This window comes from Engystomops pustulosus, chromosome 10 (assembly GCF_040894005.1).
Source record: "Engystomops pustulosus chromosome 10, aEngPut4.maternal, whole genome shotgun sequence".
Classification (NCBI taxonomy): Eukaryota; Metazoa; Chordata; class Amphibia; order Anura; family Leptodactylidae; genus Engystomops; species Engystomops pustulosus.
The window spans coordinates 19043248-19057530 of record NC_092420.1 but is presented as its reverse complement, the minus strand read 5'-3'; the positions used below and the strand labels follow the sequence as shown (position 1 = coordinate 19057530).

General features: G+C 39.4%; 1 protein-coding gene across 3 annotated transcripts in view; it reads left to right on the top strand.

The window, feature by feature from the left end:
* The window catches only part of PTPRG (protein tyrosine phosphatase receptor type G), a 360490-nt gene that overhangs the window by 256515 nt on the left and 89692 nt on the right, over window positions 1–14283 (top strand). For 2 of the 3 annotated variants that reach the window (XR_011850197.1, XM_072127175.1), the window contains exons 10-12: window positions 195–303; window positions 4592–4641; window positions 9044–9779. Coding sequence is in view for 2 of the 3 variants with exons in the window: in XM_072127175.1 (XP_071983276.1) it covers window positions 195–303; window positions 4592–4641; window positions 9044–9779 (895 nt within the window). In the remaining variant the exon portion in view is untranslated. Of the gene's footprint in view, window positions 1–194; window positions 304–4591; window positions 4642–8942; window positions 9001–9043; window positions 9780–14283 lie in introns of all 3 variants that reach the window. The other variant, XM_072127176.1, reaches the window with a different exon arrangement.

Below are 14283 nucleotides of genomic sequence, written 5' to 3'. Positions count from 1 at the left end.
GTGTATTTAGGGACTCTGAGCTTTTTGGGCGAGTGTTATGGAGAGTGTGATGGGAATATATAAATATCATATAGTACAGTAGGAGACTGGGAATATTCCCAGCTGTTATTGTCTGGCTCGCTTAAAGAACGTTGAATGTAGAATCGCTAACAATCCACGTGCCCATGTTTTTGTTTTTTCGTCTTTTTTTACAGAATGTTACCATAAACCACGTCTCAGCCGATATCCTGTATCTGTTCAGAGTTCAGGCGGTCTGTCGCAATGATATGCGGAGTGACTTCAGCCAAACCATGCTTTTCCAAGGTAAGGAATCTTTAAAGATGCTAATGGATACATTTTCGGTCATACTTGGGGGTCAACCTAGCCAGTGAAGACAAAAGTAAAACTTCACGTTGGGCAAGTCTTGTATTATTGAGTGAGAAGCCCCTTAGTCCTATGGGTTTGTCGTAATCTAGGCTCTGGAAACCTTCACTCTAAAGGTATAGGGGGACTAAGAGTTGTAAGTGGGTCTGTTTGCACATTTCATCATTAAAACCACTTGTAGGGTGACGTAAAAACAAGTTTATACTTTCCTGTGCCACCAGTCATGGTAGATGTTAATTCTACTTGTTGTCTAGCCAGCTTGATATCACGGCTTATCTAATGATCCCTCTCCAACTATTGTCTTTTCATTTTGAAGGAAATGTTTGTGACACTCTGTGAATCTCAGACCCCCCACCAACACTACTTCTTTCACCTTTTGACAATGGGTCCAAGTTTTCTTCAGGTTGTTATTTGTGGCTCAGTGTTGTGAGCCAGATTGCCCAGTGTTGTGAGCCAGATTGACCAGTGCCCTTTAGATCTTGGCAAACCAGGAAACTATTCCAGATTTCTTTTTGAATTACAGGTCCAAAGTTCCATCTCTTTATCCTTTGTGGAACTCCAATTGCCCTCTAATGGGCTAAGGCCTCAGTGATTTTCTCATGTGTAATCTTCTTTCCTCTGCACTATGGACCTCTTCCGAGTGCATCAGCAGGGATCGGCACATGTGCAATACGTCTATGAGGCTATTGACCATAACGTGGAAAATCATTGTACGGACATGATCCCACACGTCTGAATATAACTTGTTTAAATCTCTTATGTTTAAGTCCCGTCAATTAATTTCCAGTTATGGTAAGAGCTTTACGTTACTCCAAAATTGAGCTGTCAGGAATATAATAGGCATGGTGCGTTTTTTAATTAAGTTATGCAAAATAATTTAACTCTTCATCGGCCTGAAGCCTACATGTTTACGAGATTCGCAGGATTGGCATATGTAGGAAGCAAAAAACAGAAGCCTAAAAAAAGAATAGAAAAAAAAAAATTCCCAAATTAAGCAAATATTTACTGGGTACTTTATAGAGTGTAAAAAGTTGATGTTTTCATGGATGGTAAACCTGAAAATTAATCTGGATAGACACTGCCTGCTGACAGCCCCTACAGAGGAGTAATGGAGCGAGAGCTGCTGAACTTGCAAGTCTTCACATAAGATCCTAAATCAATCTGTTAAGCTTAATTAGTGCATCTGTTGTTGGCTCTGGAGAGGCCCAGAGCTAGAGAACGTTACTTACCCCATGCATTAGAACTTTCTTTACCGGTGACCCAACCAGAGTACAGAACGTGGGTGTCGCTCGCTTGCGAGGATGCCCATTAATATCCAAATTCATCAAGTGAAAAAAAACTTGAAAGCTTGCTAAAAAACATTATTTTAGAGTTTGGAATAAGGTTTTTAAAAAATGGTCTCTTTGGTGAAAATAAGATTATCGATATCTATGTAATTTAATGATTTCTTAAACACTTGTGATGTCATCACATGTGGTAGATATAACAATAAAAAAACTTAAAAAAATTGAAAATAAAATCATTTTATCATTCTATTTGCATTCCAAAGTGGCAAAATCAGATTTTCAGAATGTTTAATGTTCTGCTTTTCAGAAAGGACAAGCCTGTTAAGAATCTATTCAAACTAATTTGTTTTATTAAAGAGGTTTTTAAGCCATTGAAAGCAAAAATGAAGTTGCTATAAAACATTGACCTTCAGCTACAATTCCAAAATTGTTCACCAGCTTTATTTGTGACTCATTTATGATGCAGCTGATTTGTTATGCAGACATGTGACAGTGGCAGCCAATCACTATTGACTTTATTGACAGTAGTGTCACAGCTATTAATTGGCTGAAGCAGTCACATGTCTGTGTCAACACATCCTCATTTGACATCAGGATATATGGACCAACGAGGTACCTGAAAAGCTTTGGATTAGGATTAAGGGGGATTGGTAACTACTTTTATTCTTTGATAATTAGGTGGCTGGCAACCCCTTCAAGGGCACAATGTGTGTAAAAATTTTGATAAAATCTGAAATGTTTTACAAATTAGTGTTTCAACTTTTTCCCTGAAATTGAGATTGAAAAAAAAAAAAAGAATTTTGGACCCATTTGCTTCTTTTTCAGCCATTAGTTCAAGTTTTGCTGTGACCACAGTTTGCCCATTGCCCTCAGAAAATTAAGAATTGATTGCTTTGCGTTCATCACATCATTAGACATCCAAAAAGATGGAATAATTTGTTTTGCTTCCAAAAACAGCTCCACCCTTGTTGCAGCTGAAATCCATTCAAGTGAATGAGATTGAGGTGTAATAAAGTGGTATTGCCCCTGGACAATTGAGGGATAGTTGGTTTTTTGAAGAAACAGCAATGTTTTTTTTTTCCCCTAAAACCCTTAAAGGGACAGTCCAGCCAATAAAAAATCGGAATTCAAAATTATAAGACAAGATGAAATACGGAAAATAATATAGACTTCATAAGCAAAGTTGTAGAATTAATGGTAACACTTGAACAAAAAGTAAGGCGACGATTCTGATGAAGGAAAACCGTGACGCTTAAAAATGTGCACTCTCCATGAATTGTAGTGACATTGTTATATTTGGTCACCTATGGTGTTGTAGCTCATATCCTTCTCTGTCAGTTCTGTCCTCTGTGTCCTTCATTAGAGCTGTGAACCAGCAGATGGGAAATATGAAATCTGCAGTAGACGTTTTAGATCCTTCTAATATAACACTATATTATATGATGTAGAATAAAACATAATATATAATCTGATACAATATACAGAATATGACCTAAAATAATGCTACATAATAATGCTCTAAAATACAACAATATAATAAAACAAAATAAACTAACGTATTCTTAAGAATGCTCAAATATAATTTATTCATTTCAATTTATTATATCTTTAGGCACAGTAGGCATTTGCCTATAGGCATTCCTGGGGAGGTAACATTGACATATAAATGCACTGAGCTTTTTATATTCAAATGTATGCAAATGTTTTCCAAGGTGAGAAAAGAAAAACAATCCCTCCTACCTCCTTTTTGCTACTTTAAAAGGCAGCCCCCTTAACATCAAGCATGACCTACAAGAAGCCAGTGCTGTCTACAGTTGGGAGTCTGTTCCTTCTGGATACACACAAGTATAAGCCGACCCAGAGTGTGAGTTTTTCAGCACATTTTTCTGTGTTGAAAAACTCTGCTTATACTCGCGTTTATACGGTAAATATACTGGTTTGGCTTAATCCCTCCTCATGTTATTAGGCTTCTTGTAGGTCTTGGTGTTAAGGGGGCTGCCTTACGAGGTAGCCGAAAGAGGCATTGTTTTCCATTTCCCACCTTGGAAAACATATTTGAATATTTCCCAGAATCCACTAGTGGAGCATCAATGGCTTTAAGTCTCCACACACCTGTAAGGCAGCCTTAATTGGGAAAGTGTCCGTAAGGAGAACTCTTACTTCCTGACCCCAATGTATGTGATGTGACACAGAGCAGTTTAGAAATTTTAAAAAGGGTGGCTTTTGCTATTTTGGTTTTCACTAAAAAACGGTACCACCCCTGCCCATATGTTGTATCTGGAATTGTAGCTTAGCCCCAGTAAAGTGAATAGGATGGCACTGCAATACCAGTTTCAGCCCATGAACAGGCGCTGTTTATGGGGAAAAACCAGAACCAGAAATTTTCCTTTAATCTCTGATGAAGAGCCCAAATGGGGAGTGTAAATTGGGGATCTTCACTCATGAAATGCACAAGGTGAGACAGAAGTGCAAGACATCTTCTCTGCATCAGTGACCAGGGAGATGAGATATGGGGAGATGTTGGAAGAGCTGGGGTTTAAAGGGTATGTTCCTGTATGTTTGTTTGTTTTTTTTTTTGGTTTTTTTTTTTTCCATTTCTCTGTACAGGGAAATTGTGGAGACCACCAAACCTCTCCAAATATCTCAGCTACTAGAGTTTAGAGTCATCTGCAATCACCCCTAGCCTTCAAGTCTAACCATGTCTATTATAACGTCCTCTGCTACCCTGTTGACTTCCAGAAAACTAATTTTTTTTTTTTTTTTAATTTTTAGAGTTCTGAAGAAATACTATAGGTTGTTGTATTTTCTGTTTTAAGGTAGTTGGGCACCGGGGTAGCAGGACCTCTTGGACTTAAAGACCATCAAACTGCTCTAAATTCTGCTTGATCAAATAAAAAAAAACTTTACATTTTCTTATATATTTTTTCACATTTATTTTTTAGCCAACACTACTCGAATCTTTGAAGGGACCAGGATTGTGAAGACAGGAGTGGTAAGTACAGGAATACCTCTATTCCACCTATAACGAATTAGGTCCTCTGGTCCTCCAACGTTATAATGAGCCTCAAAAGATGAAGCTTCATTTCCATAGACCATTCCTTAGCCGGTTCTCTCAATATAGAAGCACAGAACTTATTGTGGGGGGTAGTTACCAGGGCTTATATGCGAGAAAATTGGTGTAGAAGCCATGAAATAACCGCAGTGCTTTGTTAGCCACAAGTAATTATAATTAATATTCCCCTTACTCCAACTCCATATCAAGGAAGTGTGGAGGGGCGTGGCTAGTGGTGGAGTGGGCCGGCACAGGGACGTTTCTGCCGTGTACCTGTACACTACCTAGATAGTGCTAATGTTCACCTTGACAGTTTGATGGTTTTGCACAACACTGCTGCTAGCTGGCATAGATTTGGCCACTGGGGCCGCCACCTGCCGGATACATCAGGAGGTCTAATCCTCTTAATGTATCTGCCAGCTCCTGAGGGGCGGGGCTTATGTCATATGACAGCGCAGGATCATTCTCTCTCATGGCTTCTGTGAACTGCAAAATTATCTATAGTTATCGATCATTTCTATCTATTGTTATCTGTCTATCATTTTCTATCATTATCTATCACCATCTATCCATCATTATCTATCCATCGTTATCTATCCATCGTTATCTATCCATCGTTATCTATCCATCGTTATCTATCCATCGTTATCTATCCATCGTTATCTATCCATCGTTTATCTATCCATCGTTTATCTATCCATCGTTTATCCATCGTTTATCTATCCATCGTTTATCTATCCATCGTTTATCCATCGTTTATCTATCCATCGTTTATCTATCCATCGGTATCTATCCATCGTTTATCTATCCATCGTTTATCTATCCATCGTTTATCTATCCATCGTTTATCTATCCATCGTTATCTATCCATCGTTTATCTATCCATCGTTTATCTATCCATCGTTTATCTATCCATCGTTTATCTATCCATCGTTTATCTATCCATCGTTTATCTATCCATCGTTTATCTATCCATCGTGTATCTATCCATCGTTTATCTATCCATCGTGTATCTATCCATCGTGTATCTATCCATCGTTTATCTATCCATCGTTTATCTATCCATCGTTTATCTATCCATCGGTATCTATCCATCGTTTATCTATCCATCGTTTATCTATCCATCGTTTATCTATCCATCGTTTATCTATCCATCGTTATCTACCCACCTATCGTTATCTACCCACCTCATGTTTACTTGTTACCTATCTTTTTCTTTCTACCTTTCTATGTATTGTATCTCTCTATTGTATTTCTCTATTGAATATAATCTCTGTATCTTTTTCTTTACCATCTATCCCGTCTCTTCTATCTCCTCCTGTACTTCTTCTGCCCATCTCTCTCTCTCTCTCTCTCTCGTTGCACGTTGCGCTCTGTTGTCCACAGCTGTAATAATAACAGGTAGCATTTTATGTCCAAGTTTTGCCGTGGACCTTAAACTCTGTGTCCGGAGGAAGTAAATTGAATGTTGTTAGGAAATCCTTATTCCCCAATCTCTGCCAATGTATTGTGGCTGAGCGGCACATTACAGCGAGGAGAATGCCGAGTGTACGTGACACAACGGTGACATCCGGTGGACACAAACGCAATTAAAATCCGAGCCCGAATAAATTGGCTTCTTCTCTTTAGAGTTATTGGGTAGCAGTTAGGATTATTGTGTTTTAGTAAGTAATAAAAGCATTTAGTGTGTATTTTTTTAATTCAGATTTTTACTAAAATATTATTTTGTAATGCGACCTGTTACCTCTCCTAATATCTCTATATTATACTCCCTCTTCAATAGCAATTCTGGTGCTTGTTTTCTTTTAATTTAGTGTAGTTCTCTTTCTCTGTTTCTCTTCCTAAAAATGTATAAATAAATTGACAAGTGGGTGGAGTTACCCCCTTGTTATACACAGTCTTGTATAAATAGAATTGATTGGTTTGTGTCAGTGTGCAGCGATGCTCCCCCCCCCCCCCCAGACTGGTAACACCCAGTTGTCAATTTATTCATACATTTCTAGAAGTAAGAACAGATGAATGGTGCAACATAAAGTTAAATAATCGAACATCACATTATACTTAATTATGGGTTACAGATGGATGTGAGGGGTTAAGGCGGCATTCAGCATGTGCCATGGTTAAAAAAGATTCCCCGTAGGGTTGCTTTTTCAATGTTAACTTTTTCAGGGAAGCTTCTGGCATATATGTCACACAGATGGACAGACAACCATTCACCTGAGCCACAGGTGGTGTTATAGTCCTTCTCTGCTCTATGAAGTAGTGCATTCTGCTGCTCTGTTGCATATAAAGGAATTCCACATATGGGTGACAGATACCACCGTGGCGTCCATCTAAAATTCTCCAGTGTAAAACCAGCCGTATTCTCAAAAGGGCTTGGTTTCGTAATCTAAAGATTAAAGGGTTGTCCACTGTTAGCAAATAATTGATATTGTTCTTTTAATGGAAAGTTCTATAATTTTCCAATATACTTTTGTATCAATTTCTCACGTTTTTTCTAGATCTCTACTTGTTGTTATTCATGGTTCATTTCCTGTGGATAAAAGTTGGTCCAGGGTCATGTGATGTCACACAGCTGCACAGCTCGTTATATCCCTGGTCATGTGATCTCATGCAGGTGCACAGCTCGCTATGTATTCCTGGTCATGTGATGTTACACACAGGGCCGATTCTAGCCTTTTTGCTGCCTGAGGCGAAAATTCAAATAGCGCCCCCCCCCCCCCCCCCAACGCTGTATACACAGGCCTATTTAAATGTTTATTTCCACACTCTTTGTATATAGACAATCACTCACACAAATACCCATATGTATCAATTGTTTACCTCCTGAGATCAGTATTTTAAATAAAATTTTTGAACAAATAGTTATAACACAAAAATGACTTAATAAATAACATTCGCCATATGTCTGCTTTGCGTTGGCAACATTTTTAAAAATTCTTTTGTATCTTTAGGATGGTAGAAGTTTAGTAGATATTTTTTTTTTAATTTCCAAATTCATTTTATTAAGGGCAATTTCAAGTGATTTCAATGGACCTAAACAACAGATACAAACACATAAATTACACCATTTAAGAAACTACACCTTCAATTATTCAAAATGTCTTTAAGGAGCTTTATTAACCCTTTAGGTTTTCTTCAAAGTTAAATCAAAATGTAGAGGAGAGCACAGATGGGAGAGGTATGCAGCTGGGCAGTGAAGGGGTTAATTGTGTGTGGTGTGCAGGTGATTTATGGTGTGGAGGGTCTGTGAAGGAAAATGAGGAGATAGGATACTGATAAGGTGAGCTCAGCCAGGGAATGCTTCTTTCTTCTGGGATTTGTCTGGCTGTACTAAATGACCAGTCACAGCAATCGCTGCATATTGTCAGAGTAACAGAAGTCATGACGTTCCACAATGTCATGGTGTCTTTATGCACTGCTGCCCATAACGTTGGGGTACGTCATGGTGGCTTGAGGGGTTAATTGTCTGCTAGCTAAAAGGATCCTAACTAAATAGTGTATGACCTGTGCAGGGGGGAACAGAGAGCAGCCAGCAGAAACTTCTGCTGGGTGATAGATCAGGTCACGAGCTGCCTCCTAAATCATCCAGGCTGCCATTCTGCCGCCTCTGATGTCCGCCGCCTGAAACAAGATTTTCATCCTGCCTCATGGCAGATGCGGCCCTGGTTACACAGGTTCACAGCTTCTTATGTATCACTGTGATATAACCAACCATGCACATGTGACATCACATGACCAGGGATATAACGAGCCGTGCACCTGTGAGACATCACATGACCAGGAATATAAGGAGCCATGCATCTGTGTGACCTAATATGACCAAGGACCGGTGTTTATCAACAGTGAGTCAACAATGAATCTTCCTGTCAAAAGACAGCAAGCAGAGATCTAGAAAAGTATGAGAAACTATATCAGAAACTATATTAAAAAATTGTGCAACTTTTCATTTTCAAACATTGTCTATTATTTTCTGAGATTGGACCGTCTCTTAAGTGCCTGTTCCCTCTAAAACTTTTTTAGGGAATAAGGGATAGTTGTTTGACCATTGAAACAATGACCATTCCTCCGGAAGTGATGACTAAACAAGAACATTACCACGATGTTCACATGGGGCACTTGTAGACCTCTTTCTTGTGATCCAGAAGTTCCCTATGTAGATAATGGGTCATGATTTGGATACCCCGAACTCTCCTGCATCTTCTGATTGAATATAGTATCTTGTTTTATCTTAAATACAGAATAAGAAAGCTCAGAGAAAGTTTTCCAGCAGTTCACTCTCTAAAAGTGTTACTCCAGGTAATGTACTGACTCTTCTCTTCTGATCTTTCCTTCTCCAAAGCCTACTGCTTCCCCTGCTTCCTCCGCTGACATGGCTCCGATCAGCTCTGGATCCTCCACCTGGACCTCCTCTGGCATCCCCTTTTCTTTCGTTTCCATGGCCACTGGGATGGGCCCTTCCTCGAGTGGGAGCCAAGCTACGGTGGCCTCTGTGGTGACAAGTACTCTGCTTGCTGGTCTTGGGTTTAGTGGTGGTGGTTTACCTTCTTTCCCTAGCACTGTGTGGCCCACTCGCCTCCCCACTTCTTCTTCTGGTGGTAAGCAGGCTGCCAGACCGGTCGTGTCTACTACTGAACCTTTACCATCCACAGGCTCCGACAATGATGCTTCTCCTACAAAAACCAGCGATGGGGCTGAGGAGGGGGACAAAGACGAGAAAGGCGAGGGGGAAGAGGGTGAGAGAGAGCAAGAGGAGGAAGGGGAGGATGGTGAGAAGAAGGAGAAAGGTGATGGAGCCACACATTCTTCAGATGTTCAGAACGGCACAGAGTCCACCACCACCACGACAGAAAGTGCCGATGGCCAGGAAGACCCCGGCACGATTAAAACTTTAATAGACTCTGATCAAAAAGAAAACACTACCTTAATAGACACCAGTGACTGGGCTACACCTCCTGGAAGTACAGTCCCTTTACAAACCACAGTGCCATCCACAGAAGATTATGATCAGGATCAAAGTACATATATTCCAGAAAGCGATGGGACAGACTTGGACAACAGATCCACTGTTTACCAAGGTTGGTGACTAGATCTATCATCTTCGAGGCTAAACCAGTATCTTCTGTTTCCTTAAACCTACTGACTTTTCTTACTAAAAAAAGAATGTTTCCTATGTTGAGAACTTCTGTACATAGAACTAACCTTTGCTCAAGATTCCTGTACATACTACTAACCTCACCGCTCCATGTCTTGACATCTCCCGCCCCCCTTACTTTTTAATCTGTAATTTTCTGAATCTTCTTTTTTTCCTTTCCCGATTTTCTTACCGAATGTGAGAATTTTTCTGATGTTTTTGTTCATTTTATGAATAATGTACAGGACTTTTTACTTGGCTGGGAGATATTGAAGTGGAATTCTGAATGATGGTGACATCGGACTGAGGAATTAAACACAAAAATGTAATATATTATTAAAGGGGATGTCCAGATTGGAAAAACATGGCTGCTTTCTTCCAGAAATGGTGCCACTCTAGTTTGTGGGTAGTTTTAGAGTTTTGGAAATCTTGTGGCACAGTTTTTGGAAAAACATATCCCTTTTTTATAATTCCTGGACAGCCATGTTAAGGATTTCATCTAGCTGCCTACATTTTTGAAAAAACAGGATATTAAAATAATGTTACTTTACTGATTTCCATCCTGCTTCTTCCTTTGGTTTCTGTATACTGGTTTCTGGTGATGACAACCCTACAGTGTTGGACTGGGGTTACTTGGGCCAACAAGATAATGTTCTTCTGTGGGCCCAACCCCTAGAAAACAAACCCTAGTAGCTTCCGTATGGTACTGTTTTGGGTTCAAATTCGGGCAACCAGTATTGGGTTACCATCCAGACCACCGAGTATCCTGGTGGGCCATTCTGACACTGCATGCCTACTCTGACCTAACTGATTGGCTGTAAGGGTCACATTTCTGAAGGCTAGTTAAAGGCCCAGATTAGAGACCTAGTAGAAGTAGGAACACAACGACCATCGTTCCACAGTTGCAAGTGTCCTGTAATGCAACTATTACCACCTTTTAAAACTTTTCTATACTATTGGTAGCAGGATTTTAGATTCTTGGGTGGACATCCCCTTTTAAGCTACGCTCAAGTCTTCTGCGAAAATTATGGTATGAGGCAGTCGCAGGTTTTTGGTCCTTTATTTTAGTACCCTAAATTAAACTTACATGGTCCCTTGCTTGCCGAGTGTGACCACCTGCAATGCTGATGTAATTGAGAAGTTATGGAAATTGCTGATGCAGTTTCTTGGACAGCCAGTAGAGGGTGGTATGTATTACCTGTCCTCTGCTTTCCCACATGCTGCAAAGTGTACAGGGATTTGTAGTATTTCATTGGTACATATTTGAGATCTCATTGAAGAGCAAACGTCTCTGCTTGTGTACAGGACTGTAGAGGATCTTAAAGCAGTGACATTAAAGTAAAAGTAAATGTTTACATTGAAGGTGGCAGGTGGGACCAGTTTGCAGATTTTTTTTACGTGTTTTTTCGATTTTCTTTTGTGTTCATTTATAAGTTTATGTTAATAGTTGTGGAAATGTTTGTACCATTGCATCACATATACTCATATAAGGATTCAAGTGTTAATAAATGTCCATGTCCAAAAAAATCCCCCCCACCCCAAAAAAAATAAACTTTTGCCGGGCTCTTTTAATTATGTGGTTTGGATAAAATCTTATCCATCTATACAATAGTATTTATAGGTAGTCACGCTCATTATAGAGTGAAATAAATAAGTGAAGTTGTATCTCGTGTTAAAATCAAATTTTTACAAAATTGGTACAAAAATAATTGCTGTTCTAAATTTTTAAGAAAATCCTAAAGGGGATTTCTGTTTTCTTCTGTTTTAAGTAAATCTTTTGTATAAGATTGGTATCTGTACCACACACCTTTCCCCCGTCCTGGCTGCCCAAGGTCTAGGAACTTATTTAGGGCATTACAATCGGAAGAGCCATTCCCTTGTATAGAGGCTTAGCAGGATTTCAGGGGCCTATTCCTTTAAATGGGTGCACAGCTGTGGTTCCCAGGCATAGCCGCAATACAAAAATGTAGACAACCCAGAGCAGCGGGTCGGTTTGGGGTCTGGTTGTCAGACCATCCCCGATCTCAACCTGGACATAAAGATGGTGAGCGGACCAGGCAACTCATAAAGTTTTAGAGAACTTTTTAAAAGTTTTTTTTATGCCCAATTGTTTTTAAAATGCCATATAATTTAACATGTGTAAATTTATATGAGTAATCTTCATACGCCGAGATGGCATTGCCATAAATGTTATCATTCTGGGTTTCCTACTGGCCCCTTATACATCCTACTTACCGATGCTCACTATTTCTGGTGACTGGAGATGAGTTGACCCAAACTCAAGCCCCGGATTCTGGTGCATCCTGCCTGACCCCGTCATATATTCCTGGATTGGAAACCATGCCACCAATCTGGCATATTAACGCCCCTATCTACTAGCCCTGGCTGTAATTGGTAAGGAGGGATACCCCTGGCCAATCAAAGTCATGGCTGGTAGGTATGGGCATCAATTTGGTGGATTGGTGGCACAGCTGCCAATCCAGGAATATGACTTGGTTGGGCGGAACGCGTCAGGACCCATAATCCTGCTCATCTCTCTTGGTGGGCTCTTACAAGGTAGTTGATGTCCACTGTCTACTTTTTAACATTTCTGAGTGGCCGGTCTCCCTACATTTTCTTTACTTACTTAGCCAAGGTATTTGGACCCTAGGGTATGACGGAAAAGTGGGCACAATGCTCTATCTCCTAGCACCCAGCAACTTGAGCTCACGCACCACATGTCATCATCTTCCTAATTTTGGAAGGCAACGAAGAAAAGTAAAAAAAAAATCCTTGAAATAATAATAAATTAGAAACTTCAATTTAAATTTGTATTGTATGCATTGTTGTTCATACATATATATGTATGTGTGTGTATAATATATAATTTTTACCAAATTTAATAGAATGGTCTTTCATTGGGTTGTAGTCTACTGCAAAACTACAATTCCCAATATGCCCTGACAACTGTCAGGAATTGTAGTTCTGCGAGATTATTAATAGTGTCTCTTTGAGGGCGCAAATTACATTTGCTCAATACCTGTTATCTGGAGCTGACTGTTCCCCCTGTAACCTGCAGAGGGCAGCTCGGTGCTTCTCTGATCCCTGCATTTTAAAGTAGAATCCACAGTTCATAGATCAGCTGTGGGTTTTCTCACCTCATGGCAGTGATAACATCTGTGGAATATTAATTTTGTTACTTTTCTTTAAAATTTTTAAATTGTCTTTTCTTCATGTTTATTATATATTTTTTTTTTCCTAAAAAGAAGTTCTGGGTGACCTTGGTGCATCCGAAAATAAATAGTTCCCATTTTACTAGAACGCCTGTCCCCCTGGAAATACACTGATCTCAGCCCTTCTACTACACTATATTAGGTGAAGAACATAAAATTGAGTGTTAAAGGGGTTGTCTAGTGATATAAAAGTTTCTAAAAAGAAGTAAAATATTACTTGCCTATAAAACCTTCCTTCGGTTTAGCACTCTGCTGCCGACCACTGATACCTTATCACATGAAAACTGCGGCCATTCGGTGGCCTCATTAGAGACCTCTAACCAATCAGTAAGTGACTGCTGTGGTAAGTGGGTCACATGTCCCATTCATGTACAAGTCACTTTTGAGGCCAGTGATTGGCTGCAGCTGTCATGTGACTTGAACAAAGCATTAATTGCTTTGGAGTGGGAACACTGGTCCCATGAAAATAAAATAATTTTTATAAAGAAGACGACTTACATTAGAGAAATATCATTTCTTACACTGCAGGATGAGTCATAATTCTGCTGCTACAGCTCCTCCTATTCATCAGTGCTCAGACATGTAAACAAAGAAGCACAAAAATAAGTAGCAGAAAAGCTGAATCACTTGATTAACATTCAGGGATTATTATTAAGGCAGTAAAGGCACATGGTCAACTTGTGTAAAAGAGTGGCCCACCCCTTTAATTAAAATGAATACGGTATTTTAATTTTTGTTGTCCTGCTCTTAATTAATTAATAGTGTGTCAGCAAATTCTCTCACTTCACCCCTTTTAGAAGAGCTAAATAAAAAAGCCAAAACCAGCTTGACTGTCAGGAAAATGTATTTGTATTTACATTCTAATTTTTTTCCCGACACACAGGGACATATGTATAAGTTAGATGTGACATACAGTAAAATAGCAAGCCAATATAGGCTTTGTTAAAATTAAATAAAAAACTTATTGTAAAAATTCCTAATTTTACAAAACAACTGTTACTCCCTGCCTGTCCACAAGGGGCGCTGTTCTACAGTTTATCAATATTTTTAATAATGTTAGTAGTTTAGCATTTGTTTTCCTAAAGATTTTAAATGCTAGGCTTTTTAACACAATTTTTTTGGGTGCCGACTCCAATTATGGAAATATTTGAGCTCCCGTGGTGAAAATTTTCGCCGAGTAAGACTTTGTGACCCCAAGTTCAGTTGTAATAAGCACCTGGATCTATAGTTGGGGTC